The following is a 26400-nucleotide window of genomic DNA, read 5'->3' as shown; positions in this document are numbered from 1 at the left end:
CTAACGACAGACCGAACGACAGACCGAACGACAGACCGACCGACAGACCGACCGCCCGACCGACTGACCGACCGACTGACCGACCGACCGACCGACAGACAGACCTACAGACCCCCCAAAAAATCATGCAAATTTACTTTGCCGCCTTCACCAACTTTATTCTCTCCATCATAGCTGCCCAACAATGTATTAGACCAAGGTCATACCAAGAACACCCAGCGAGGACACTATGATGTGAGCTATTAAATAATTACAAAAAAAATACCGTTATTCAGGAAATGCAAAGGCATCTCAGGAGACGCGGGGAAATGAGATTTTCATCCGATGCCATCTTTCACTCTCTCCTGAAAGAGCATTTTCGCCACTTTGATGAAAGCCACCCTTCCCAAGATAATTAACAACCTAATGGGTCAATTCATGGAATGAGGTCATTGTTGGTGATGTATTTGTACCTTTGCTTTTTTTCCTTCCAACTCCAATGGCAGGCCATATCCATTTAATATAAACTATGGATGACTGAGTGAAGAGAAGAAGTGCAGCTGGATCGGAATCCGCAGAGTTAACATCTGCTTCAGCGTTATTCTTATTCAGTCGCTAATTTCAGTGTTGTAAGTGAGAGTTGACACGCTGGGAATGTTTGTCGACATTCTCCACGGGAGTGAGCTGGAACGTCTCCAAAGCCATTTATGCAATTTAACTCCACCATCTGTTCATTGATGACTCTGCATGAAATTCACATTGAGGAACAACAAAATTAATTCGAACTAAACGCTTCGACTAATACCACGTGTCTGAATGGTTACAGGAGTGATGTCACAACAGATAAAGTGTTCCCTTATTTTTTTCATGATATTAGAAGAATAACTGTCAGGGATGTTCGGTCGGACACTGTGAACAAAGGCTCGAACACAGGCAGATTGTCATTTTCCTGCCAACAGGGAACGTAGCCATTCATGACTGACGCCCGACTTCTGCAGCCCTCTGCCAAGCTATTTATTGAGAGTATATGCAAATTTAAAGGACAACCGATGTCACTTTTTTGTTTCTTAATTGACATCAGAAAAACGTTTTATAGCATACAAAATACCCAAAACACGCAGTATAATATTTTTATTAAAATGCAAAACACCAATAAAAATTACTTAAAGTGTCCAAAATCTGCAAAAAATTGAGCTGCGAATTGGGCATTTTCAGAAAGTCCCGCCCCCAGTTCGTGATGTTACTCCAAGACGTCTTGCATTGCTGGAGAATCAAAACAATGGCTTCAGATTCTGAGAATATTCTTTCTTGTTACACATCCAGTTATGAATATGATTCAAATACGTAGTTCTGAAGAGGAAAGCATACATGCATGCAATCGATTAAAGAATTTATTCAGTGTCATCTTGAGGCATCTGGACTGCAATGTAGCGTCCCAGAAAAGAGGCACAAAATGGCGACCTCCTGTGGCCACCTCCGTTTCCACAGGCTGATAAATTCCTTACATGGAGCTTGGACGCCCTCTTCCTTTGGGTGCAACACAAGGTTTTCAGACCAAACAAGTACAGCAAAATACATTGACGTGATGGAAGGACTGCTACAATGTGTCTTTTTTTTGGTCAGGGGCGTTCCTTTAGTGAACAGACACAGCCTGTCAAACGTACGGACTCGTCACCAACGAAACGTAAAATATAGCTATATGCGGTGGAATCTTATTAAAATACGCTCAGTAGAAGTCATTTGAAGCCATTTTACATATGATGGACACAACTTGTCCAGGGCGTCGGTGTCACGTCACTTGAGGCTCGAGGGCTGGGCTCGAGTGACGAAAGGAAAGCGGGGGGTGTGGATCCGAAATACACGGCGAGACAGATACTCGTATACAAAAGTCTTTACTGAGGCACGCATAAAAAAGGACAGCAGGATGAGGTGAGTGAGGGAGATCGGTGACAGCTGATCTGACGGCACGGAAGTCCAGGATGGCTTTCAGAATACTCCGACGGCGCCAGAATGGCGCGATCGGTAGATATAGTCAGAAGGCACAATCAAGGGAATGACAGTCAGCTGTGGGGACCCAGGTGCGTGATGATGGGAGGGGCCGTCTCCCGGGAGCAGCGGAGGAGGTGACAGGAGGGGCGGGGCGCGCCCAGGACGGCGACGAGATGTGACAGTGCCCCCCCCTCAACGGACGCCTCTTGGCGGCCCACCAGGTTTGGAGGGGTGAGCCGCATGGAACGCCCGGATGAGAGATGGGTCGAGGATCCAGGCGCGTGGGACCCACTGTCGTTCCTCCGGTCCATAGCCCTCCCAGTCGACCAGGTACTGCACTCCTCTGCCCATGCGCCTGGAGTCCATTATCTCCCGCACGGTGTAGACCGGTCCGTCGGCCAACATCCGGGGGGGAGGTGGGGGGGTGGGCGTGGGGGCTAAGGAGCAGGTTTCCACTGGCTTGAGGAGGGAAACATGGAAAACGGGGTGGATCCTCATGGTGGGTGGCAGCCGGAGCCTCACCGAGACCGGGCTGAGGATGGCCTCGATGGGGAAGGGACCCGTGAAGCGTGGGCCCAGCTTGGCTGAAGACCCTGCCAGCCGAAGGTCCCTCGTCGACAGCCACACCTCCTGCCCGACCTGGTAGTTGGGTGCCTGTCTCCGGTGACGGTCCGCCACCCGCTGGTTCCGGGATGCGGTGCGTGTCAGGGCGTCCCTGGTTTCCTTCCAGACTCGGTGGGCCCGTCTGAGGTGATGTTCAATAGACGGGACCTCCACCTGGCCCTCCTGAGTGGGAAACAAGGGCGGCTGATAGCCACAGGCGGACATAAATGGGGACCGACCTGTGGCTGCGGAGACCAGGGAGTTGTGGGCGTACTCCACCCAGGGTAGGTGCAGGGCCCACGACGCCGGGTTGTGGAGGCACACGCACCGGAGGGCCGCCTCCAGGTCCTGGTTCTTCCTCTCCGTCTGTCCGTTGGTCTGGGGATGGTATCCAGACGACAGGCTCGCCGACGCCCCTAGGGACCGACAGAAACGTTTCCATACCTTGGACACGAACTGCGGTCCCCGGTCCGACACGATGTCCGTCGGAATCCCGTGGAGACGGACGACGTGGTTAACCAGGAGTTGAGCCGTCTCGATGGCGGACGGCAACCTGGTTAACGGGACGAAGTGGGCCGACTTGGAGAATCGGTCCACAACGGTAAGGACGACCGTCTTGCCACGGGAGGGGGGGAGGCCTGTCACGAAGTCAACGGAGATGTGGGACCAGGGTCTGGACGGTACCGGTAGCGGCCGGAGGAGTCCTGCCGGGGGCTGATGGGAGGCTTTCCCACAGGCACAGGTCGGGCAGGCCTTCACGAAGAGGGTGATGTCCCTCCGGAACCCCGGCCACCAGAACCGTTGGGCGATGAGTTGGATCGTCCTGTTGACCCCCGGGTGACAAGCTATCTTGGAGGTGTGCCCCCAGACGAGCACCTCCGTGCGAAGAGGGGGGGGGACGAACAGGCGATCCTTGGGACAGCCCCTGGGGATGGGGGTCGTCCCCTGGGCTTGCTGTACTTTTCTCTCAACCTCCCACCTCAGGGCACCCAGGATGCGTTGGGCCGGCAGGATGTTGGTGGTGGTCTCCTCCCTTTCTGCCGGCTCATGGATGCGGGATAGGGCATCGGGCTTGGTGTTCTGTGACCCTGGGCAGTAGGTGAGAGAAAAGTTAAACCGGGTGAGGAAGAGTGACCATCGGGCCTGTCTTGAGTTTAGTCTCTTGGCCGACCGGATGGCCGCCAGGTTTTTATGGTCCGTGAAGACGGTGAAGGGGTGTTTCGCTCCCTCAAGCCAGTGTCTCCATTCCTGAAGGGCCAGGACGACCGCCAGCAGTTCCCGGTTGCCGACGTCATAGTTGGCCTCGGCGGGGCTGAGCCGGCGGGAGAAGAAGGCGCATGGGCGTAGCTTCTGGTCCATGGGAGAGCGCTGGGATAGGACGGCCCCTACTCCGGATTCGGATGCGTCAACCTCGACCGTGAACGGGAGATCCGGGTCGGGATGACGCAGAACTGGGGGGTTAGTGAAGGCAAGACGGAGGCGGTTGAATGCCCCCTCTGCGTCGGGCGTCCACCTGAAGGGGATCTTAGAGGACGTGAGGTTAGTGAGGGGGAGTGCCTTCTGACTATACCCGCGGATGAAGCGGCGGTAGAAGTTGGCAAACCCCAAAAACCGCTGAAGCTGTTTGCGCGTCTTTGGGATCGGCCATTCCACCACCGCTTTAGTCTTAGTAGGGTCGGCCCTGAGCTGCCCCCGCTCCACGACAAACCCTAGGAAGGACAGAGAGCGGACATGGAACTCGCACTTCTCTGCCTTCACGTAGAGCCGGTTTTGCAGGAGCCGCGCCAGGACCCGTCGGACGTGTTGCCGGTGCTCCTCTGCAGAACGAGAGAAAATAAGAATGTCATCCAGATAAACGAAAACAAAAACATTGAGGAAGTCCCTGAGCACATCGTTGATCAGATTTTGGAATACGGCGGGAGCGTTCGTGAGTCCGAACGGCATCACCAGATATTCAAAATGTCCTAATGGTGTTTTAAATGCAGTTTTCCATTCGTCCCCCTCCCGGATGCGGACCAAGTGGTACGCACTGCGGAGGTCTAATTTAGAAAAAATGGTTGCGGACTGAAGGGGCGTGAAGGCTGAGTCCATGAGGGGGAGGGGGTATTTGTTACGGATGGTGATGTCGTTCAGACTCCGATAATCGACACATGGACGCAGGGTTCCGTCCTTCTTGTCAATAAAGAAGAACCCTGCGCCCAGCGGAGACCGAGACGGCCTAATGAGTCCCGCCGCGAGGGAGGAGTCTATGTAAGTGCTCAGGGCTTCCCGTTCCGGTTGTGAGATGTGGAAAAGTCTGGAGTCCGGTAATGGAGCCCCTGGCTGCAAGTCAATAGCACAGTCATACGGTCGGTGGGGCGGCAGGGATTGGGCGTTGTCCTTGCTGAACACCTCCCGCAGGTCGTGGTAGCAGTGTGGCACGCCCTTGAGGCAGATGGCCTCCGGCGGTCCACCGCGGGAGGCGTCTCGCCCTGCCGTAGCCGACCGTAGGCAGTTGGCGTAGCAGTAGGGGCTCCAGCCCTGAATGGTGGGGCCCTCCCAGGAGATTGACGGGTCGTGGGTATTGAGCCAGGGGAGACCCAATACCAACGGCGCATTCCGGGAGGGCATAACTAAAAATTGGCGGTGCTCGACGTGGTTCCCCGCCACCCGGAGTTTGAGCGGGGCCGTGAGGTGGGTGACTCGGGCCAACAGTCTGCCGTCCAGGTCGACCATCTCCTTAGGGGGGTGGAGATTGATCAGCTGGCAGCCCAACGAGTCCGCCAGCTGGGGGTCAATGATGCACCCGTCGGCCCCAGAGTCCACTAGGGCCCGCACGGTTTGGGAGCTGGACGGGCCGATTAATTCGCTGTCCAGCTCCAACCGCGTAACGGGGGTAGTGGATTTGACCTCCAGAGGTCGCTGTGGTCGCCGTCTTGCCGGGGACTTGCGTGGACCTGAGGTCTTCGCCTGGGGGCCTTGGGTGCGACGCGCCCTGGGGGTGGTGTGGTCGTTCCCCCCCCCTACGATCATGGGTTCGGGGGATTCCTCCAGGCGCCGCACACGCTCGCTGCCGGGTGTGGGAGATCTGGACCGGCTGCGTGGCTGTCTGGGCCGTCGGCCGCGCTGCTCCCTCTGTCGCTCCCGAAGGCGGTGATCCAGGCCGATGACGATGGCGACCAGGTCGTCGAAGGTGGTGCCCGCGTCGCGGGTAGCCAACTCGTCCTTGAGGTCGGTGTTCAATCCGCGACGAAACACCCCCCTCAACGCTCGGTCGCCGTAGCCGCTGCCAGCGGCCCGGATGCGGAAGTCGACGGAGTATTCCGCGGCTGAACGGGCCCCTTGGACGCAGTCCAGTAATCTCCCCTCCGCTTCGGACTCCGTCACCGGGTGATGGAAAACCCGGCGTAACTCGGCGACGAAGTCCGGATACGAGGTGCGCAGCTCCGGTCGGGATTCTCGGATGGCCAGCACCCACGTCTCGGCTTCTCCCGTGAGCAGGCTGGTGATGAAGGCTACCTTCGCCTCATCGCTAACGCAGGCGTATGGATGTTGCTCAAACACGAGCGTGCACTGCATTAAAAACTGAGCGCAACGCCCGGTCTCGCCTGCGTAGCGGGAGGGAAGGGGAAATTGAGGAGCGTGCCTACTCACGGGCGGGGAAGACTTGATCGTGAGAGCGGAAATGCGTGCCTCAGCCGCCTCGAAGCGTTGAGCCAGCCTGGTGGTAATTTGGCTGATTTCCGCGATGGCTCGGGCCAGCTGGCTTGAACGCTCCGCTTGCTCGGTGAGGGCGGCGAGATATCTGTCTTCGCCGGCGGGATCCATGGTTGGTCGGAGTATTATGTCACGTCACTTGAGGCTCGAGGGCTGGGCTCGAGTGACGAAAGGAAAGCGGGGGGTGTGGATCCGAAATACACGGCGAGACAGATACTCGTATACAAAAGTCTTTACTGAGGCACGCATAAAAAAGGACAGCAGGATGAGGTGAGTGAGGGAGATCGGTGACAGCTGATCTGACGGCACGGAAGTCCAGGATGGCTTTCAGAATACTCCGACGGCGCCAGAATGGCGCGATCGGTAGATATAGTCAGAAGGCACAATCAAGGGAATGACAGTCAGCTGTGGGGACCCAGGTGCGTGATGATGGGAGGGGCCGTCTCCCGGGAGCAGCGGAGGAGGTGACAGGAGGGGCGGGGCGCGCCCAGGACGGCGACGAGATGTGACAGTCGGTTGTCCTTTAAGTGACACATTAGTAAAACATAGTCTTCTTGATTTGAATACCACGACCCTGGACGTCCCATGTACCAACAACTATAAAACAACAGAACGTAGCCATATTAATTGGTTGTCCTTTCCATGAACTGATGGATTTGTAACCTGGCTAATGACCTCTTCCTGTAAAGGAGTTGATCAAGTCGTAAATTAGTCCAAGGCCAGATCTCCTACAGTTTGACAGGCTGTGTCTGTTCACCTCAGATTGACCCCATATTTTCTGTGCTTCCCCTGTGGGCCTTCTAAGCATGAAACTTAATTATAAAATATGATGTTAAATATGATAACTGCTTTTCTGTCTATTCTTTATCAATAACTTCACCGCTCGTTGGTACAAGGTTCAAGTTTTTGAACAATCTGTGCTTTCTATGCCTTGCCTATTTTTTCTTAGGAATATCATCTCCATGCACACATAAACAGTCAGTTATCACCTGCCACATACAACTGCCGCCTCCCAACCAACTTATGTTACATTTCTGCACACCTTCTGCATTATAGCCTGACTTTCTCCCCGCTGTCGACTTGCATTTGTGGTCGCACAGCATGAGCAAAAAACAAACTCCGAAGGTTATTTCTTTGAGCCCATTTGTCAAGGGACTAAGGATTAGGTTGATTGCAGAGAGACTGCTGCGTCAGATCCGTCAGCAAAGCATTTCGTCTGCCATCCATTGCGCCTTCTTGGCTCCAAACAGCCTCCTCACCATCTTTTAGAGAGCCGTTGTGAAGCAGAGCTGTCTGCTAAAGACAGAAAGTGTCCCTTTAAGTCACTTCTAGTGCTACTTCCTTTACTTTTAGCCTTATTTTAAGAATGCCCTTCTGTCAGTTGCATGCCTGAGAGTACATTTGTCAGCCTCCTTCCATTTCCATCATTCAATTTACACCAGCTCGTTTTGTCCGGTCTTTCTGCTCCATCTCAGTAAGCCAGGCTCCCGATCTCATTCCGACTCAGACGTGTTACACTCAGGCTGCATGGTTCTTCTGTGATTACATCTGATTTGAGGGCCAGACTGTGGGTGCTCTCTTGAGCTCACCGAAATAATCCCTGGGGGGATGCGTGAAAGATGTCCAATCTAAATGCAGATGGAAATATCCTCTGGGGATGTTTGGATTATTCCAAAAGGCCTTTTGTTTATTTGTGTGTTTATACACACGCTGTTTTGCATTTACTCGCATTTCTTTATCGTTGCCATATCTCACGAGGCATTCAGTATGGCTCTCACTAAACAAAAATAAACATATGAGTTGGAATGTTTCTGTTGGACACACCAAGCTTGTTTGGTAACTTCTTTTGAGGCGAGTCTGTTGTCATGGTGACATTGTTCTTAATGCGTCGAGCCGTGAAGCACGCCGCTTTGCGCTCTGCGGTGATCTTTAATAATCATGTTGACATTCATGTGAATATAATGGCATGCATAAAATGACGACCACGTCAGTGTGCTCGTGCACGTTGCATTTCCATCATGAGAATTGAGTTCTTTCTCAATAGTGATGACAAAAGATGATTGCTAGAAAGTTGAACGTTGACAATGAATCTGCAATGTCTGATCAGCAGACAAAGTGTGTTAATGTCAGAGTTGACCCTCATTTCAATTTCTCCCCTTACTACAAAGCGAGAGAGGACTGTATTGACGTCCTCCGACAAAAATGGATACAGAATTCCTCTTGACGTGACACAGAGCCTAACAATTGCATTTGCTCTCGTCGTCTGTGCAGGTGCATCCTCCTCCATAGTTAACATGAGGAAGGTCACTCATCCTACCGTACAGCAACCGTTGGCAGGTGAAGCCGTGCTCCCATGCGTCTTCACTCTTCCAAACGACTCATCTGCTCAGACTGTCCGACTCCTGTGGACTCTTGTCAGACTTCCTGCAGGTGGACAGTACTCTCCTCTGGAACATGTTGTGCTGTCAGCTCAAGGTAATACAAAAAAAAGTTTACCTCAAAATTTCTCAGATGTCCGAAGTGTAAATGACGGAGATAAGCGCCACCCCTCTTGATACCCTTTTTTTTTTTGATTGGATTGAATTAGCCTTTATTAGTCTCACAGTGGAGACATTTACATTTCACAGCAAGAAAGGATGAACATAAGAGGAAAGAAAGAAGTAAAAAAAAATACAGGACCTGCTGTAAAGGCAGCCAATCTTGCGGCGCCATCTTGAAGTCAAAACAACAACAAAGAAGTAAATAACAAATAATGTGACACAACATGTCTGCACCGTCTTTGTTGTATGAAGCAGTTCTTGATGAAGTAGGAGAGGATCAAAGCATCCTTTTCACCAGTGGATCAGGGATGTCATGAAATGTGCATCTCTGCTACAAGCTAAATGTCGAAAGCAAACAGGAAGCTGTAGCATCCATTGATGAAAAGAGATTGTCTGACATCTTCTGTCCCACGTAAATCCGCTTCAATTCAATTAAAAAAAGCCGCGACAGTTCCACATACATATCGGCGCTCTGCGCTGACGCTCCTTTCTTCTCAATGCGGGCTCCTCAAGCCATATATCCACTCGCAGACTGTCCAACAGCACCGACCTTTCCGCTGAACACAGCAGAGCTGTAAATTAGCCCTACAGCTTTTATTGATCTTCATAATCTTTCAAGAACAACCGCTACAAAATCTGAATGGATAAAATATGTACAATGTGTAACTGTCTATTTAAAAAAATGAACAAAATACTGCCAACCGTGCATTACTAGCAGAAAAACAAAATTGGCTTCCCTTTTGCAGATATAGGGTGAGTTCTAATTTCACTGTTGTTGTGCCACCTTTTGGTCAAAGGGTGCCTGTTTTAGTTCATTAAAAAAAGGTTTGGTCAGGGTTCTTGACTTTTTCCACATTCATTCATGGACTTTGTAAAATAGAAATCAAATGAAAACAATTTGTGGCTTAATATGATTCACCGTTATCATTTTCAAGAATATGAACGAGGAAAAGATTTTCAAGGATTTTGCTTTGTCCTTTTTTATAATCAACATGATCCCAACGTCTCGCTCTTGGTCTCCCCGACTTTGTCTGATATCTCTCGAGCAAAGGTGACGTCATCAAGGTGAATAAGGCTTTCAGCGGCCGTGTGCGGCTGCCAGGATATGCCACCGATCCCCTTAACGCTACCATGGAAATCTCCAGTCTGCGTACCAACGACTCGGGCACATACCACTGTCAGGTTGTTATGGGCAACAACTACGAGAGAGACATCGTGCCACTGGTGGTCTACGGTAGGCTCAGTCGTGAGCGGTAATCATGTGATGACACAACAAGGGTTTTTGTTTTCTTCGATGGGATGTTTTTTTTTCTCTGCTAATTTTGTTCGGATTCGTGCGATTTGATTTCAGCGGTTGGCGAGTAACATAGCATCTTTTAACATTTTTCTTTTTATTACATTTGACAATAAAAATTAATTTTCCTTTGATTCTTAATTACATTTCAGCAGCGTTACAGTTTTCAAGTACTGCATTTTTTTACATAAGTACAGCAGATGAATACATTCGCCACCCTGACTAATTAAGCATTAATAACATTAATTCAGCAAAGCAGTCACATCACAATGACTGACTTGATTAATAGTCTGCGGGGCGCTGAGCAGCCCATTTTTTTTTCTCGTCTCAATTTCCACCCGAGTAATCTTTTTTTTTTTTAATGATGGGACTTGGGCTGAATAACAATGATATTCCTTTAGGATGCTGATCTGTCAAATGCCTGCTGAACATTCATGTAGTTCAAGGGAATATCATTCCGTTGATTCGCTCCGGCATAAGAGAAAAACTAACCCGTGTGTGCGTTTGTGTGTTTCTGCAGGTGTGGTGTTTCATTACCAGGCTCCCAGCACTCGTTACGCGCTCTCCTTCGCAGATGCCCGGCGAGCCTGCCAAGAGAACTCGGCTCAGATGGCCACGTCGGGCCAGATGTGGGCCGCGTATTACAACGACTTCGCCAGCTGTGCAGCCGGCTGGCTGGACGATCAGACTGTCCGGTGAGTCCAGGAGAAATGATTTGCCACTTAGCTGCTATGCACGTTACGTAGACAACTTCACCCTTTCTTTGTCAGAAAAAATAACTTGTTATTCACTGATGCCGAAAAATGAATCATCCATTTATTCATTTTGTATAGCATTTATTTTCAGAGTACAAAATTGCTGTGTTACAGCAAATATATACGTAGTACAATGAAGTACAAATAAGTCGTTTTTAGTCATAATATTCATAATGCATTTCATTTATAAGCACCTTTCAAAACTCTCAAGGTCATTTTACAGTTACAGGATAAGTTTTTTTAGTCGGTGAGCAGCGGCAGCCACATGCGCCAGCGTTCACTCAACCCGGAAGTAACTCAAATAGATGTAATGCTAGCTAGCTAGCTAGCTAATAGATAGCTGCTAGCTAGATAGATAGCAAGACAGCTGTGGTGTATAGCTAATAGATAGCTAGCTAGTCAGCTGGATAGCTAATAGATAGCAAATAGATATTAATACATTTCATTTATAATCATCTTTCAAAACTCTCAAGGACTTTATAGTGACATGAGTAATTGGCTGAATGAGACCACTAATTTTCTAAAATGGCGATTTTCTAAATGTTATTTTTTTTCTAAAATGGCGACAATTGTTTTTCTACTTCTTTCATTCCTTTTATCTTCCTTTCATAACTTTGCTGCTGTGAAATGTAAATTTCTCCACACTGTGTGACAAATAAAGGTAAATCCAATCAATCCAAATCAACAAAAGAAGAATTTTGTTTGGAAAAAGCTAATGAAAAGTTAAATGAATATTCAATTACAATTTTTCATATCAATTCCATTTTGATATGTATGTTTCAAAACACACGAATACCTCTGAATCATTCTGCATTTTTTTCATACTAATCGATTTTTTCCCTGAAAAAAAAATCCACGATGCATTGAAACCGCAATAAGTGAACCGCAAAGTAGCGAGAGATCACTGTACGTGAAACTAAAAATCAGAGGTGGAGTTAAGCGATGTTGTCCTGTTATCTTTTTTTTTTTTGTTTTGTTCCCAATATAAAATATGCTTACAACTCCATTATAGTCAATCTTCTGATTCCTTTGATCTATTATGGGATAGCAAATGTGATTTTGTGTTTCTTTAACTTATGCAGCTATTCTGTCCAGTCAACTGAGCTGGACTGCTCTGGGCATATGGAGTACTCTGCTGGAGTGAGGAATTATGGGAAAAGGGATCCCAAAGAGTTGTTTGACGTGTACTGCTTCGCAAAAGAACTGGATGGTAGTGCGCACGCACACACAAACACACAACACACACACACACGCACACTCTATCAATAGTAGATTATTTTGACTATAGCTCTACAACTTTACCCAGTGATCATTTTAATGAATGTTTATTTTACATTTGGTTTAATACCCTTGTGTGTGAGAAAGGAGAGCCACAGTCGCAGACAAAATATGATTCACTGCCATTCCCGAATTTATTGGGGAATTGAAAAGCATGACGTGGATTTCCATTCCCAAATTTGTTCTGTTTTTTTTTTTTCTTGCGAGAGGGTGCCAATAAAGCGCTGGTCAGACCTCTGGCAATGTTTTTCCCTCCCACGAGGAGGCAGCATTTGACTTTTGTACAGCCGCCCCCATTTCAAGCTCAGATAACTCCAGACCAATATAACCTAAGAATTAACTCTTTTTTTATGATGAAAGAAAAGAGTCTAAGGTTTCTAACGATGCATTGAATGTTTATGTAGTCCTAAAACTCAATATTCTGTGGGTCCTGCAATTTGAGTGAAATTGACAAAAACCCTGGCACTGGAGTGGACACGTTTTTACCAATTATCTGGCAGTGAATGAGTTATTGTTCATATAAAAGTCTGAACGTTTGCAGCATATCTGATTAATGATGATGACATTCAAAAACCCTGATTATTTATTTTTAGTCAATCCACATCTTCCTGCTACTTCCACACGTTCAATCAACGTGCCACTAAAAATAGTCGGCTATTTCTACTTTAAATGGGACAGTTGAGATATAAAAAATAAAAAAATAAAAGAAACATGTTTTTCTTCCTGTCAAATCTTTTGAAGGGAACGTCCGAATGATCTCCTCGCATCTATCTGTCTTCCCGTTCTATTTCACGCCTGTAGGCGAGGTGTTTCACGCTTCAGTTCCTGGCAGGTTGTCGCTGTCTTCAGCCTCAGACCGCTGTGTGTCCTTGGGGGGCCAGCTGGCCACCATGGGGCAGCTTTATCTGGCCTGGAGGGCCGGCCTCCATAGCTGTGCCCCAGGTTGGCTCGCCGACGGCAGCGTCCACTACTCTGTCAGCCTCTCTCGCCCGGACTGCGGAGGGAACAAGCCAGGAGTCCACACTGTCACGTTGAACATGACAAGTGACAACGCCACAGCGCTGTATGATGCGTACTGCTACAGAGGTATCATTTGACAGACCAAAAGTCTTCACTTTGAGCAGGCGTAAAAGCGGGAATAGCCTCAAAGCTGTTATAATAGTGCCAGAACATGCCACGGCCGCTGTTGTAGCTATGGCAACAGTTAATCCTGAGCTTCATCTTCACACCGTTACACAGCTGTGGAAAAAAATTGACACAAGCAATGGCAGCATTTACATCCTGCCCTCCGTCTCGGCTGAAAATCTTACAGTGAGTTGGCACCCCCGCCCCTCCCCCCCTCAAATTTGTATTTCTGTAGGTAAAGTGGAGAACACAGACACCATCTCTCAGATATACACTTCCCTGTGGAAGCCCTGGAGCTACCTCACTGATTCGAGTGGTGCGTCTTCAGGAACAGAGAGCCCACCAGCCATTACAACTAAAGGTTTTACATTTGTTTCACTTTTGAAAACGACTACTAAATTATGGAGAAATGTGAACCATGAAGCCTTAATGATGAGGGAATCTTTGACCAGTGGTGGACCGTCAAAGCCTGCAAAGCCTTCTCTGCTGGCTTAAAAATATCTGAATCACGGAATGATGTTAATTATATTTTGTCCTTGAATTCTTATGAAATAATTCCAAATTGTCTTTCAGCTTCCTTTCATTACTTTTCCCCTGTTGCGGTGCTTCCAGACGTGTGTTTTCGTATTTAAACATTTAACCAATCACATTTCAGCCATCATTTGTTACCAGGGTCAGAAATGTACCTGTAAGCCTTCACAATCAGTTCTTCAGGCACTATCGCATAAATTGTGTCGATCAAACTGTTGCTCTAACCAATCAGTTTCTAGTTGGCAACCGAAAAGACGTACCAACGCCTTCTTGAAAGCGCTAGGCATTGTCAGAGTTTGCGCAAACTGCTCTGGTCACAAACCGCTAATGACAAGAGCATACTGGCCAGAGCTAGCACACTGTTTCGGTAGCGAGCTGCATAAGCAAATATATTGTGTTGATTTATTAGCTAGCAGTTTTGTCGACCCGCAATGACTGAAGGAGAAGAAATGGATTTTGTTGGAGATTTACTGTTCAAGCCATTTAAAACACGAGTTTTCAATAAAAGATGGAAATCATTAAGAAAGGTCAGACAATAATTTCCTGGCTAATGGTACCCTCAAGTGGACTTGTAGTAAATCACACCACACTTTTGTTCAGTCTGGATTGATTCAGACATAGCACTACTGAAGGCCTAGCGATGAAATCCACGGCCTGCCACTGTCTTTTACCTATTTATTTATTGAAATATCTGTACTTTTACATACGTACGTAATGCGATTACTTTTGCATCAATATGATCCACAGATGAACGTGACAATCCTCCGTCTAACTGGACCGGACTGGTCGACCTTGAGGAGGAGGAGTCGCTTCTTAACATCAATGCTTGTAAATCCACTCGATGACATCTTTCTCACTCGAAGCACAAACCAGAAGGGTAAAAACTAACTGTGTTTCCAGCCTCAGACCCCTGGTCCTCAGAGTCCACAGAGTCCTACGTAAGCCTTCAGATATTTCCAGGTCGAAGCATCGAATGGGGAGAACCTTTTGAGCCTGACTCGCCCGAATTTCTCCGTCCTCCTGTTGTTCCTACCCCTGCTGAGAAGAAGGTTGGTTTTTTGTTTTGGGTGCTTTCTAAGGTTCGACATTTGATTCAATTTCGTTGATCTACAATGAAGATTATTCATGATCTATTAGATTAGACTCGGTTAGTACTGCTATATAGGCTCTCTAGTGTTAAGAGAAACCCAAACAAAATGAAGAAGATAGAATGTTGAAAATAAATTCATACAAAAAACCTCAACTTTCCACTCTTGAAACTTTGATAAAATACTTGAATTGCTATATAAATTTGAACCAGAGGTTCATCTACGAATTTAATAATAATTCCAGGTCATCTCTGGGATTATCAAATCCCTCTGGAAGCCTTGGAACTACCTTGTGGGGACTAGCGGTACTAATGAGGAAACGACTGGAACTCCCAAAGGTGAAGAAGATGTGAAGAAGAAGCAGAAGAAGAAAAAGGAGAGAGAAGAAGTTCTAGGAAATATGGACTCAACCGCATCACCAGGTAGGATATTGTCTTGGATATTGAGTCCACCTTTATGTATGTATATTTTTGTATGTATTTATTTATTTACGTACACCTTTGTGGAATCAAGAAATATGTCATAATAAGTGATCGACGTAAAGACATGAGAGAGAAAACAGGCATTAAGAATTTAAAACAGAGTAAACACCATTACCTTGGATTATGCAAAAATAAATAAAAGCCCTTATGATTGGTGTCAATCATGCATGGTTTATATATATATATTATTCTGTAATCATTCATAGTTGAGCTAATGTTTGTGTACAATGCACGACAGAAAACATAATTGCCTTTGTATTTTCTCACAACAGGCACCCTGAGGTCATTTATTAAAAAATGTGCGCCGGCGAAACCTATTAAGAAGCAGAAAATTTATAAATCAAAACCCACACTTATTTTGCTGATTATCTTCTCCATCGGTGCTGTTAAAGTGCCGTTCTTGTCACGCGGCACCATTATTTCTATAAAGGTCCTTCTCTCAACGGCTATTAGGGCTGACTATCGTTAAGTGTTCTCCACAACACTGTGTGTAAAGAACATCTCATCGCTTCCAAGATGGCAGGTCACAGAACACGTTGGTGTCATCCTCGTCCTTGTTTTCATTATGTCAGGGGTTCTGGATGACTGAGCACGTTTAAGTGTCTTCAGAGCAAAGTGATTACCAATAAATTGCTTAGGCAGATGTTGCATTCGATTCTGGGGTAATTTGTGAGGCTTTTGTTTGCTTCTTTGTTTTTCTCAGTTCAAAGAGTTTGAGCTTCACCCAAACATTCGAAACGGCCTTCTTTCGCTGACTGGTCGATCCTGAATGAGCTGTATGCAAAGTACTGGACATAAAGTACAAATCAGACGTTTAACTCATTCATTGCCATTCACATTTATTGGGGAATTGAAAATATGACGTTGAGCGCCATTCCCGAATTTGTTTGGGTTTTGTTTTTTTCAGATTGAGTGCCAACGAAGCGCTGGCCATGACCTCTGTTAATGTTTTTTTTTTAAATTATTTCTACAAGAGGGCAGCATTTCCCTTCTTTCTGTGTTAGCGCTTTGTTCCTCCATCAGCGGTTGTTTAAGCGGCATATAAACCAATATGTATGTATTGTAATGTATTTTGGACAGGTACCCTCATTTCAAAATCATATAACCCCAGACCCATATAATTTAGGAATTAACTCTTTCTTTCCGATGAAAGAAGACAATCTAAGGTTTCTAATACTGTACTGAATGTTTATGTAGTCCTAAAACTCAATAATCTGTGGGTCCTGGAATTCAAGTGACCCTGGCACTGGTGTGGATACATCTTTGCGCGTCTGACAGTGAATGAGTTAACCTCACAGTGCAGAGGTTGCTGAAGACAGCTGTGATAGGCTCCAGCATGACCCACGACACTTAAGAATGGATGCATGAGTTCAAACAATGAAACGTCAAAACAGTAAACACAATAAAACACATGCTGAGTGCTTCGTATCCAACATTTTTTTAAATTCCTCTTTTCTTCTTGATCCCTATGACTGTCCGCAGCTTTATTTTCTTGGGGAAGTTTCCTGTTGAGTGGAGCCTCAAAGGACGAGACGACTCCAGCCAATGAAGAATTATCCACTCATGTGACACCTTCTTCCACCGCCTCCAATAATTCCTTGACTACCAGGACAACTATGAGTGAAGAGACTCCACAGACACAACTGTCCCCCACCTCCACCCCAGTCCCTGAAACGACTTCTTCACGTGGGGAAACATGGCTGCGTGTAGATACTGAGACCACAACGCAGTCAACCGGTGACAAGAGGGAGGTCACAATGACATCCCGGGCCAGTTCCAGAGGAGGAAGAGGCAGGGGCAAGAAGAACCGCGGTGAGGAGAGAAGCAGAGGAGAAGACAAGGCTAGAGGAGAGGATGAAGGAAGTGGAGAGATTACTGCTGCAGAGGCCAAAGGAGAGATTCAAGTCTCGCGACGCCCAGTCGGGACCAGTAAACCCAGAGAAAGGTCCAGGTCTAGAGAAAGAGGTCACAGGAAAGGACAGACCACCACCACGACTACAACCACCAACCCAACCACCACTACCGAACCTTCCGTGATGTCCACATCTCAGATCGTTGACCTATCCACGTCTAGACTTCTGTTCACCGTTTCAACCGAATCCCAGTCCACATCTGTCCCAGCAGACTTGGATCCCATTTCTTCTACTTCATCTTCACCATCTTCTTCTTCTTCTGGTTCTCCTCCTCCTACTTCTTCTACTTCTTCTTCTGGTCTTAGTCCTGCTTCTTCTATTTCTTCTGCCCCTAGTCCTGCTTCTACTACTTCTGCTTCTTCTGCTTTTGCTTCTTCTTTTGCTTCTTCTTCTTCTGCTTCTTTTTCATCCTTTTCAACATCAACCTCAACTCCACGCCCGTCTCCATCCCCAGCCCGGACCACCCAGCCAGTACCGACACTCTCTCCATCGTCTCCACCTCAGACTCTTGGATCAGAAGGCTCTCCCGCAGAAAACCAGAACAGTTCTGCTAACCCAGAAGAACTGCTGGATTGGGTTCCGGTGGAGAGTGTGGCCGTTCTCAACGTATCCCTGAATCCCCCAACAGAGGAGGAGGAGGAGCCTGTCTGGTCCCAGACTGTGGGTTCGGGGTCCCTTCTACTGGCCAATGTGGAGGAGGAAGGGAGCAGGTTCAATGTCAGCAACATCACTCTGGTCCCAGCTGGTGAGTACTGATGTCCTGCTTTCATTTCATCTCCTAGTTATTATTATCTCCTCTTGCAGTGGTGGCCCTTTTTATAAGATTATGTGTTATTTATTGCTTGGTGTATTGAACAGGGACAATGCACCTGAATAAACATTGTTGTAAACAAGCTACGTTTTCCCAGGACAGATGCTAAAAACAAGAACATTAGCGGGGTCTAGCGTTGAAATAATGAAGTTACTTCATCTTGGTAAACATGCAAAATAATAACAAAAGAATGCTACGGTGACATGCTGCCAAATATATATTCATGTTCATGGAAATTTCAACTTTGACAACATTGTACTGACATGCATTGATGCATATAAAGCAGAAAAAGAAGCACACACAAGAAAAAGTTAATTCCTAAGTTATATGGGTCTGAAATTATTACGATTAACCTTCCTGTCAGTGTCGACAATCTGCCGATTAAGTCTGCAGCACGGTGCAGCTCTTGGCTTGCTTTTCCACTTATTTTTTGCTTGATAATGAGCACCCACACAAGAAACATCCCATCACCCGCCATTCGAAATCCTCACGAGTGTTGTTGATACCCCACATTTCGATGGTGATTACTTTGCTCCTCTGCAAATCTGCAGCGATCAAGACCAAGCCGCCAACTGGCCGGTAAAAGGCGAGAATAGCTGTAAATCGAATCGACAAGGAACCATGGGAGTGAAGGAGGCGGGGGGTGTGTGTGACATACTTGGGGTTGCTTGTGTTCCGGGATGAAGGTTGATTGATTGAGAGAAGAGCCCCTTGGAGGCACGCAGGCGGAGGGCCGTAAACACACAGACGCTGATCTCTTAACCACGGCAACTCGAGATGTGGATGGATGAGCTTGAGACCGAGCGGTGGCTGTGGTTGTTGTCGTTTTTGCTCCTTGTCGCTTCAACAGTTTGTTGATTTTGGGGGTTGGAGAAAACAACCGCAAGGTCGCGTCATAATGAAGGCAAACAAAACGCATAAACATGTCGCCGTTGTTCTGGCTCTCCAATGGGGTTGCATTTATGAGACGCTACTTGCATATTTATTTGATTCAATGTCCTTCAAGTCCAGTTTCAGTTCCTTGGACTCATTCACACTGTGTGCGACCATTGAGGGAGGGAAAATTGCACATACAGGCGCTCCCCAGTTTACGAATGACATACGTTCCGAGTGGTCGTTCGTAAGGTAAATTTGTTCGTAAGTTGCTTCAGTGCTATATTTTGTATGGAATGTATGTTTCAGTCAAACACAGACGCTCTAAGACGTAAAATAAATTCACAACTACTGTAGTACGATGACATATATCCTTGGGTCTTCAGTAAGCCATGACTGAAGCTGCTGGCACGTCATTACTGAATGACGTGCCAGCAGCCATTACTTTTTGTTATGCATCGCGTCCTCCTGGAGTGTCTACTGGAAGATATCCTCCCCGCCCACATACTCTACTCAGCCAATCGAAAGCGAGTACGGCCGGAAAAAGGCACGCAATAGAAAAAAGCTAACTTACAGAACCGCTGTCCGAACATTTTTAGACATACTCGCAAAAATGTTCATCTGTACCGTTGTTCGTAACTCGAATGTTCGTAGGTCGGAGAGTGTCTGTACTTGCACCTTGAGCTGGACATCAAGGATATCCAATCAATCATTTACGTTTCAAAAATGACTTTACCGGATGACGTAATGTTCAGCGTGCATCTTGCACAAAATAAATCTACACGGAACACAAAGGGGTGCTAAATGTGTGAATGAACATCTATGGGATGTCTTTTGTTCTTTGTGAATTTCTTTGCCGCGTCATTTGTGTCAATGGTGTCTGATCCTGTGCGGACCGGAGGACGGTTCACTCTGTCAGCTCCATCCACACGTACGCTATTGATTTTTCGACACCACTCACTTTAACGAACAGCCAATTGCGCAAGATTTATTTTTGCCACGCAACCGCTCCTAGCTTAGCTTGCCACGCTGTTTGGTCTATGTTGGTGCATGCCTTAACCTTCACTGATGGCCTGTTTTGATGTAGTGCTTTTTTCCCTTGTGGAACATATCCTCAGCTTCTGTGCTCTTTCTACAATGCTGTAACAACATCATCCTGAACAAGGAGCTCAATTTTTGCCTCAGGCCATGAGTGAAGATTCTGTATGCGTTAATTTTAGCGCTGTGGAGTGGCAATTAAAATGCTAACACACATCTCATGTATTGTCGTTGCTTGCTAATTTGCATGCAATTTTGAATTATTTAATAAGAATTCATGGACAAAATATAATTAACATTAGTCTGTGATTCTAATATTTTTAGGCCAGCAGAGAAGGCTTTGCTGGTCTTGACGGTCCGCGATTCGTTTTGACAAAGGTTCAAAATGCATTTTTTTCTTTTCAAACTGCAATGCGCTTGTTTCGAGCCTTGGATAATGTTGTATCCTGCATTTTTGGCCTGAAAATGACATTATTGTTTGCATTTATGACATTTTTAGGCGATCTCTCTGTCATCTGCTGAGTTGTTAATCAAGCTAATCTTTAATAATAATAATAATAATAATAATAATAATAATAATACATTTCATTGATAAGCGCCTTTCAAAACTCTCAAGGACACTTTACAGTCAGAGGATATTCTTCTGCGGGTGAGCTGCGGCAGCCACATGCGCCAGCGTTCACTCAACCCAGAAGTAACAAAGTAAAAAAAAAAACTAAATAACAAATAATATGACAACTAAATAACAAATAATATGACAACACAAAGACACAGAGAGTCATTCATTCTTCAGCATTTTATGTACCCTCTTTGTGACATGAAAGAGTTCTAGATGAAAGAGGAGAGGATCAAAGCATCCTTTTCAGCAGTGGATCAGGGACGTCATGGTGGAATGTGCACGTCTACTACAAGCAGCCTCCATAGTTTATATGCTAACACACATCACATGTATTGTTGTTGCTTGCTAATTTGTGTGCAGTTTGGAAGTATTTAATAAGAATTCATGAACAAAATATAATTAACATCAGTCCGTGCGTGATTCAGATATTTTTAGGCCAGCAGAGAAGGCTTTGCAGGCCTTAAAGGTCCGCCACTGGTTTTGACAATGGTTAAAAAAAAAATATTTTCTAACTGCAATGTGCTTGTTTCGAGCCTTTGATAATGTTGTATCCTGCATTTTTGACCAGAAAATGACATTATTGTATGCATTTATGACGTTTTTTGGACGATCTCTGTTTCATCTGTCGAGTTGTTAGCCTTGCTAATCATTATAGCCTCCCTATTGAATTTCACCCAGCGCATGTGCACGCCTCAAACGACAGAAAAACCCTTAGCTTGCACATACACATTGGCAGGGATGGCAGAACAAAGACCCCCGAAGCTAGCTTTGCCATCACACTGAAAGGGTGGTGTTTTTCTAAGACCCTAATAAGTCGCCATAATGAGCGGTTGAGGGGAGAAACATGTGGCTCTGTGTCAATTGATATGGAAATGTGGACTTTTGGAAACAGACCACACGTGAATGGCGGGGCCGAGGCGTTCAACGGGGGGGAGGGGGGGGATGTTTGATGTGTGAAGTTCTCACGCTGCCCACTACGCTCGGCGCAGCGAGCCGGGGTTTGCTTTCCATATGGTATCCATGGCAACTGAGGCTGTGAGTGGATGCCGGGGTTGAAGCGCTTTGCCTTCTGATCCTTGTGAAAGGAGGCGGTGTGCGAAATGGATACGAATGTGCTGCAGCCGTTGGTTTTGGGTCAGCTGCTAATTAGCATTACATGGCTGTGGGCTGGTTCGTTAAAAATATCTGCAGTGGGACTGCGAATAGTGAATTAATAATAACTAATAGGAAAAACATTTTGTGGGAAGAAATTAAAGGTTTTTGCTACACCTTTTTTACATTCAATTCAGTGGACATTACGCCGGTCCTTCTTGGCCACACGGGGGCAGTATAATATATAATGAATTGCTAATAGCATTGACTCAGATCCTCGGTGAACCGTAAAATACACCATTCCTGACATATGATAAACAATATGTGGCTGTGAGTATTGTTGTATTACCTGTCTATTTGCCTTCAAATATGATAATATATGTTCCTTAAATTGTTATAACATTGTGGCTCGAAAGCTTTTGGCCCGTCTGTGGTGATTCACATTATGTTAGCATTAGGCTAGCGACAAAGTTTATATTACCCTTGGTTCGATATAAAATTTGAACTTCAAATGAAATTAAACATATTTTTGTTTTAGGGGTAAATGAGTGACGTTGAAGTCATCATACAACGTTTGTATCTCCATTTTTAGCACAAAAGTCAATGCAGACTAGTCTCGAGTCACAGGTACATATTGTTATAGTGTTTGTTTTTAAAGATTGTCTCATGTCAATGAATATACGAACCTCAGCACAAAAATTTTGAAGTTCCCCTACAATAGCTTTAAATGAGATGGGTTTTTTTTCTTTGCCTTTGTTCGTCCAGTAGCCCCTTAAAGGGAACCCCAGTTGGTCATCAGCTAAATTGCTCATTTCTGAAAATGGTTTATTGTTGCCAATAGTAAGATAATATCAGATTCTTGTATAATAGACTCGTAAATCGCGCAGCACATATTTAATTTGGACTCTCTGGATACATTTCGTAATTTCCATGCATGCATCGTAACGTAACGTATGAAAGGTTATTTTATCAGTGGCCCTTTTTTGTTGTTGTTAACAACAAAACAATATTGGTTGGAATTATTGAACACAGATACAAAGTCTCCTATATCTGTCCCAGTGACTGTGATTAGCATTCTTTGTTTCGATTCATATGCCCTCCCCATGTTGAATTGTCTCTCTTAGTCGAGCCCTGCGTGACAAACCCATGTCTGCACGGAGGAAAGTGCCTTCCTCAGGGAACAGGCTACAGCTGCTACTGCCCACAAGGCTACGCGGGGGAGAACTGTGAGATTGGTGAGTGATGCTTCCACAGACACGCACGTATACACTAATACACATATGCACTTCAACATGATAAAGTTGACGTTGCGTCGAAGCAGTCCACGCTAACAGAAGGTTACAGCAGGTTAAAGATTTGAGCTCCTCATCTCGTGGTTCGATAGAAAACAGGTAAGGGTGAGGTGGGTCAAACGTTGGACTGACAGACTGCCAAACGAGGAAGATGTGAGGTCAAAGTGCCACTGTCTATCTCTGACAAGGAGCTTGATCATCAAACAAACATTAGAGCATTTTGATGGTTTTGTACCAGAAGTACAATATTAATAGTATGTTACTTTCGCAGGAGACAAGGACAGAATAATTCAATTTCCCTTCATTTCAACGGGACTAATGATTTAAAATAATTAACATTCGAGTTACAAGCCTGGTCTCAAAATGAATTCAACTTGGATCTCAAGGCAACGCTGTATTTGTCTCTGGGTATGAGGAATGAGCATCTCCATTGAGACATTGAGAACCTCTGTGTGAGACAATAGGCTGGACAAAAAAATATCCACAAGGGATTAAACCTCCGCACCTCCTTTTTAAGTCATGATACGATGCTCTCAAACATCAATGTCGGCCTCTCCTTGAAGCAAGAACATATGGCAGAATTTTTTTTTTTTGTGACAGTGGCTGAATGTCACACAAATGGACACATTTTCTTCTCGCCAACATCTTTTCATGTGAGCCCTAATGGGATTTCCCTCCCACCCCTCTCTCTCTCTTTCTTTCTTCCTCCTCACAGACGTCGATGACTGCCAGTCGGAGCCATGTGAGAACGGAGGCACTTGCATCGACAAGATTGATTCTTTCCTCTGCCTTTGCCTGCCCAGTTATGGAGGAGACACGTGCGAGAAAGGTGAGAGGTGAAACATTGAGCCGGCCCGAAAGGACAAACTGACTTCTGAGAAGTCACGGCGAAAATGCCATTGACACGTTTGGGTGATGCTAACCGAGTGTGCCGCACACTGCTGGGAAGAAATGAAATACAAATTCTTTGTATCTGTATGTTTAGTTTTTTTAGGACTTTTACTCACAACATTTGTAAACTCACACGGTTGTACTTTTTACGACTTACATGGTCCAAATAGGTCTTTTAGTTCATTATTAGCACCGCACATGCTAAAATAAATACACGTAAATGCAGGGAACTCAAGTCAAGTCAAGATCTTGATTGCATACATGTTAAGTCTCACGATTTGGTCGGGACACTCACGATTTTGACCACAATACTCACGCCTCACGATTCGAGAGCCAAATCTCTCGGTTTACACAAAATGTGTTTTTTTTCCGCTTTCGTTTTTCATCATTTTATAACAATACCATCCTACCAATAGTCTCAATCGGCGTCATTATCTGCCGGCGCTCGAAAAATGAGAATCGAGAATAGCTCATCTTGCAGTGCACGTGATTTCATACGTTTGAGAAGAGCAGACGAATAAACATGGCGGACAGTAGCAGTGAGAGTCCAAAGCGTCCTGCAAAAGAAAAAAAAAATGAAGATATGAATGTCAATTTCAGTCAGGTTGGCAAACTGAATTTTCTTGGATAAGAGCAAGCGATCGTGGAGTATCATTTGCATTTTGTTCAATATGTTGCGTGCATATTTCGCTCAGCCATGGTGGAAAAAAAACATGTTGTGAAACAAAAACAAAACTGCGCAACATGTGGAATTAGTAAATAGTCGATCGACAAACGAAAAAAATCAACAATGCAGACAGTTCATTTGTAAGGTGAAACAAAAGAAAACGCGAAAAAAATTATATATATATATATATATATATATATATATATATATATATACACACACACACACACACACACACACACACACACACACACACTAATTGAATGTATAAATAAACAATGAGAGGAGGTTTGTGTTTTATTTACTTCTAATTTACACTTTTGTAATGCTCACATTATTTTAACACGCACCACAGAGTCACGAGTACAGAAATCTCCCGATTTCTGATACTTAGCATGTATATGATTGGGAGCTGAGGAACTTAAAAAAATAGGCAAAGCAAGGACATGGAAGGAACGTGAACCTCAATGCGTAACGACAGCAAGACGACTTTCAAGCAACGCAAACAAAATCAAACAATTGAAACTATTGACGTGCGACGCAAATCAAAAGCACACCCGTGATGATAAAACCGTGCGCCATGTGAGTGTGTGTCATGTAACGAGTATTAATGAATCTGTCATCGGTGCAGCAGTCTTTGTATCCTCTGCGTTATTTATGGACATTAAAGATGCAGGGAGAGAAGAGGCTGTGTGAAAAGCGTCCTTTATGTCGTGCTGCAAACCGCCAACTGCCTTCATTACCTTCTATGTTACTCTTGCTCTTTCAATTAGGATATAAGAATTTTTTTTCCCGTCCCCCTGCAGACATAGATGGCTGTGAGCACGGCTGGAGGAAGTTTCACGGCCATTGCTACAGGTAAGAAATGATCAGAATCACAATCAGAAAGCCTTTAATCGTCCCACAATGGCGAAATTTGCAATCTACAGCAGCAAAATTGAAAGGGGGCGGATGTGTGTGTGCGTGCGTGTGTGTGTATGTGTGTGTGAGAAAAGATAAAATTCTATGCATAATAGAAGTAAAATAAATAAAATAATGGAACGGAAAGGGACTTTCTGCAGCCTCGTTATTGTATGAAGCAGTGCTAGGTGAAAGAGAAGAGGATCAAAGCGTCCTTTTCACCAGTGGATCAGGGACGTCATGGTGAAAAGTGCACGTCCGCGACAAACTAAATGTTGAAAGCAAACACGAAGCTGTAGCATCCATTGATGAAAAGAGATTGTCTCACTTCTCCTGTCCCACATAAATCCGCTTCAATTGCAAGCCGGGACAGTTCCACATAAGCATCACACATTGATAAACCGATTTTAGGTTGATAATTAATTGTACTCGAAATTACTCACTTTTTTCCATTTTCATGTTGAGCCCCTAATCGATACCAGATGAAGTTTGAATCAATGTGGATGATGGTAGAGCAAATTATGTGGGTGTTTTTTTTTTTTTTTTTTTTTTCCTTTCTCAGGTACTTCACCCACAGACACACGTGGGAAGACGCGGAGAAAGACTGCAGAGAGCACAGCGCCCACCTGAGCAGTGTTGCTACCACCAATGAGCAAGAGTTCATTAACGGTAAATTGCTGTTTGTTAAACGCAAATCCGAAAATGCGGAAACAAGTTTTATCGAATGAACTACTCCCACTGTCCAAAGCGTGTTGTGATTCCTACATGATCTAATGAGGACCAATGCAAGAATTACAATAAAATAAATAATAACCTGTGATCCTCATCAGCGGATTGGAGAATAGATGGTTCTCTTAAGGGCACTATATTATTTAACTTTACAACAGAGAGAAGAATTGGCCAAAATTGTCTGATTATTATTATTTTCTTTGTGGGAGGAGATG

At 45.5% G+C, this 26400-nt stretch overlaps 1 protein-coding gene across 2 annotated transcripts in view; it reads left to right on the top strand.

Moving 5' to 3' along the window:
- Positions 1 to 26400, top strand: part of ncana (neurocan a) — a 39862-nt gene that overhangs the window by 7579 nt on the left and 5883 nt on the right. The window contains exons 4-17 of one of the 2 annotated variants that reach the window (XM_089008463.1): positions 8539 to 8742; positions 9859 to 10041; positions 10622 to 10796; positions 11939 to 12066; positions 12936 to 13220; positions 13495 to 13620; positions 14538 to 14618; positions 14691 to 14839; positions 15123 to 15300; positions 16843 to 18018; positions 22831 to 22941; positions 23714 to 23827; positions 25363 to 25414; positions 26019 to 26125. In XM_089008463.1, the coding sequence (XP_088864589.1) occupies positions 8539 to 8742; positions 9859 to 10041; positions 10622 to 10796; positions 11939 to 12066; positions 12936 to 13220; positions 13495 to 13620; positions 14538 to 14618; positions 14691 to 14839; positions 15123 to 15300; positions 16843 to 18018; positions 22831 to 22941; positions 23714 to 23827; positions 25363 to 25414; positions 26019 to 26125 (3069 nt within the window). The remainder of the gene's footprint in view (positions 1 to 8538; positions 8743 to 9858; positions 10042 to 10621; positions 10797 to 11938; positions 12067 to 12935; positions 13221 to 13494; positions 13621 to 14537; positions 14619 to 14690; positions 14840 to 15122; positions 15301 to 16842; positions 18019 to 22830; positions 22942 to 23713; positions 23828 to 25362; positions 25415 to 26018; positions 26126 to 26400) is intronic. The other variant, XM_089008464.1, reaches the window with a different exon arrangement.

Source organism: Hippocampus bargibanti, linkage group LG11 (assembly GCF_051943395.1).
Source record: "Hippocampus bargibanti isolate YZ-2025 linkage group LG11, ASM5194339v1, whole genome shotgun sequence".
NCBI classification, from domain to species: domain Eukaryota; kingdom Metazoa; phylum Chordata; class Actinopteri; order Syngnathiformes; family Syngnathidae; genus Hippocampus; species Hippocampus bargibanti.
The sequence above is the reverse complement of the archived record's forward strand: the minus strand, read 5'-3'. Positions and strand labels throughout refer to the sequence as shown.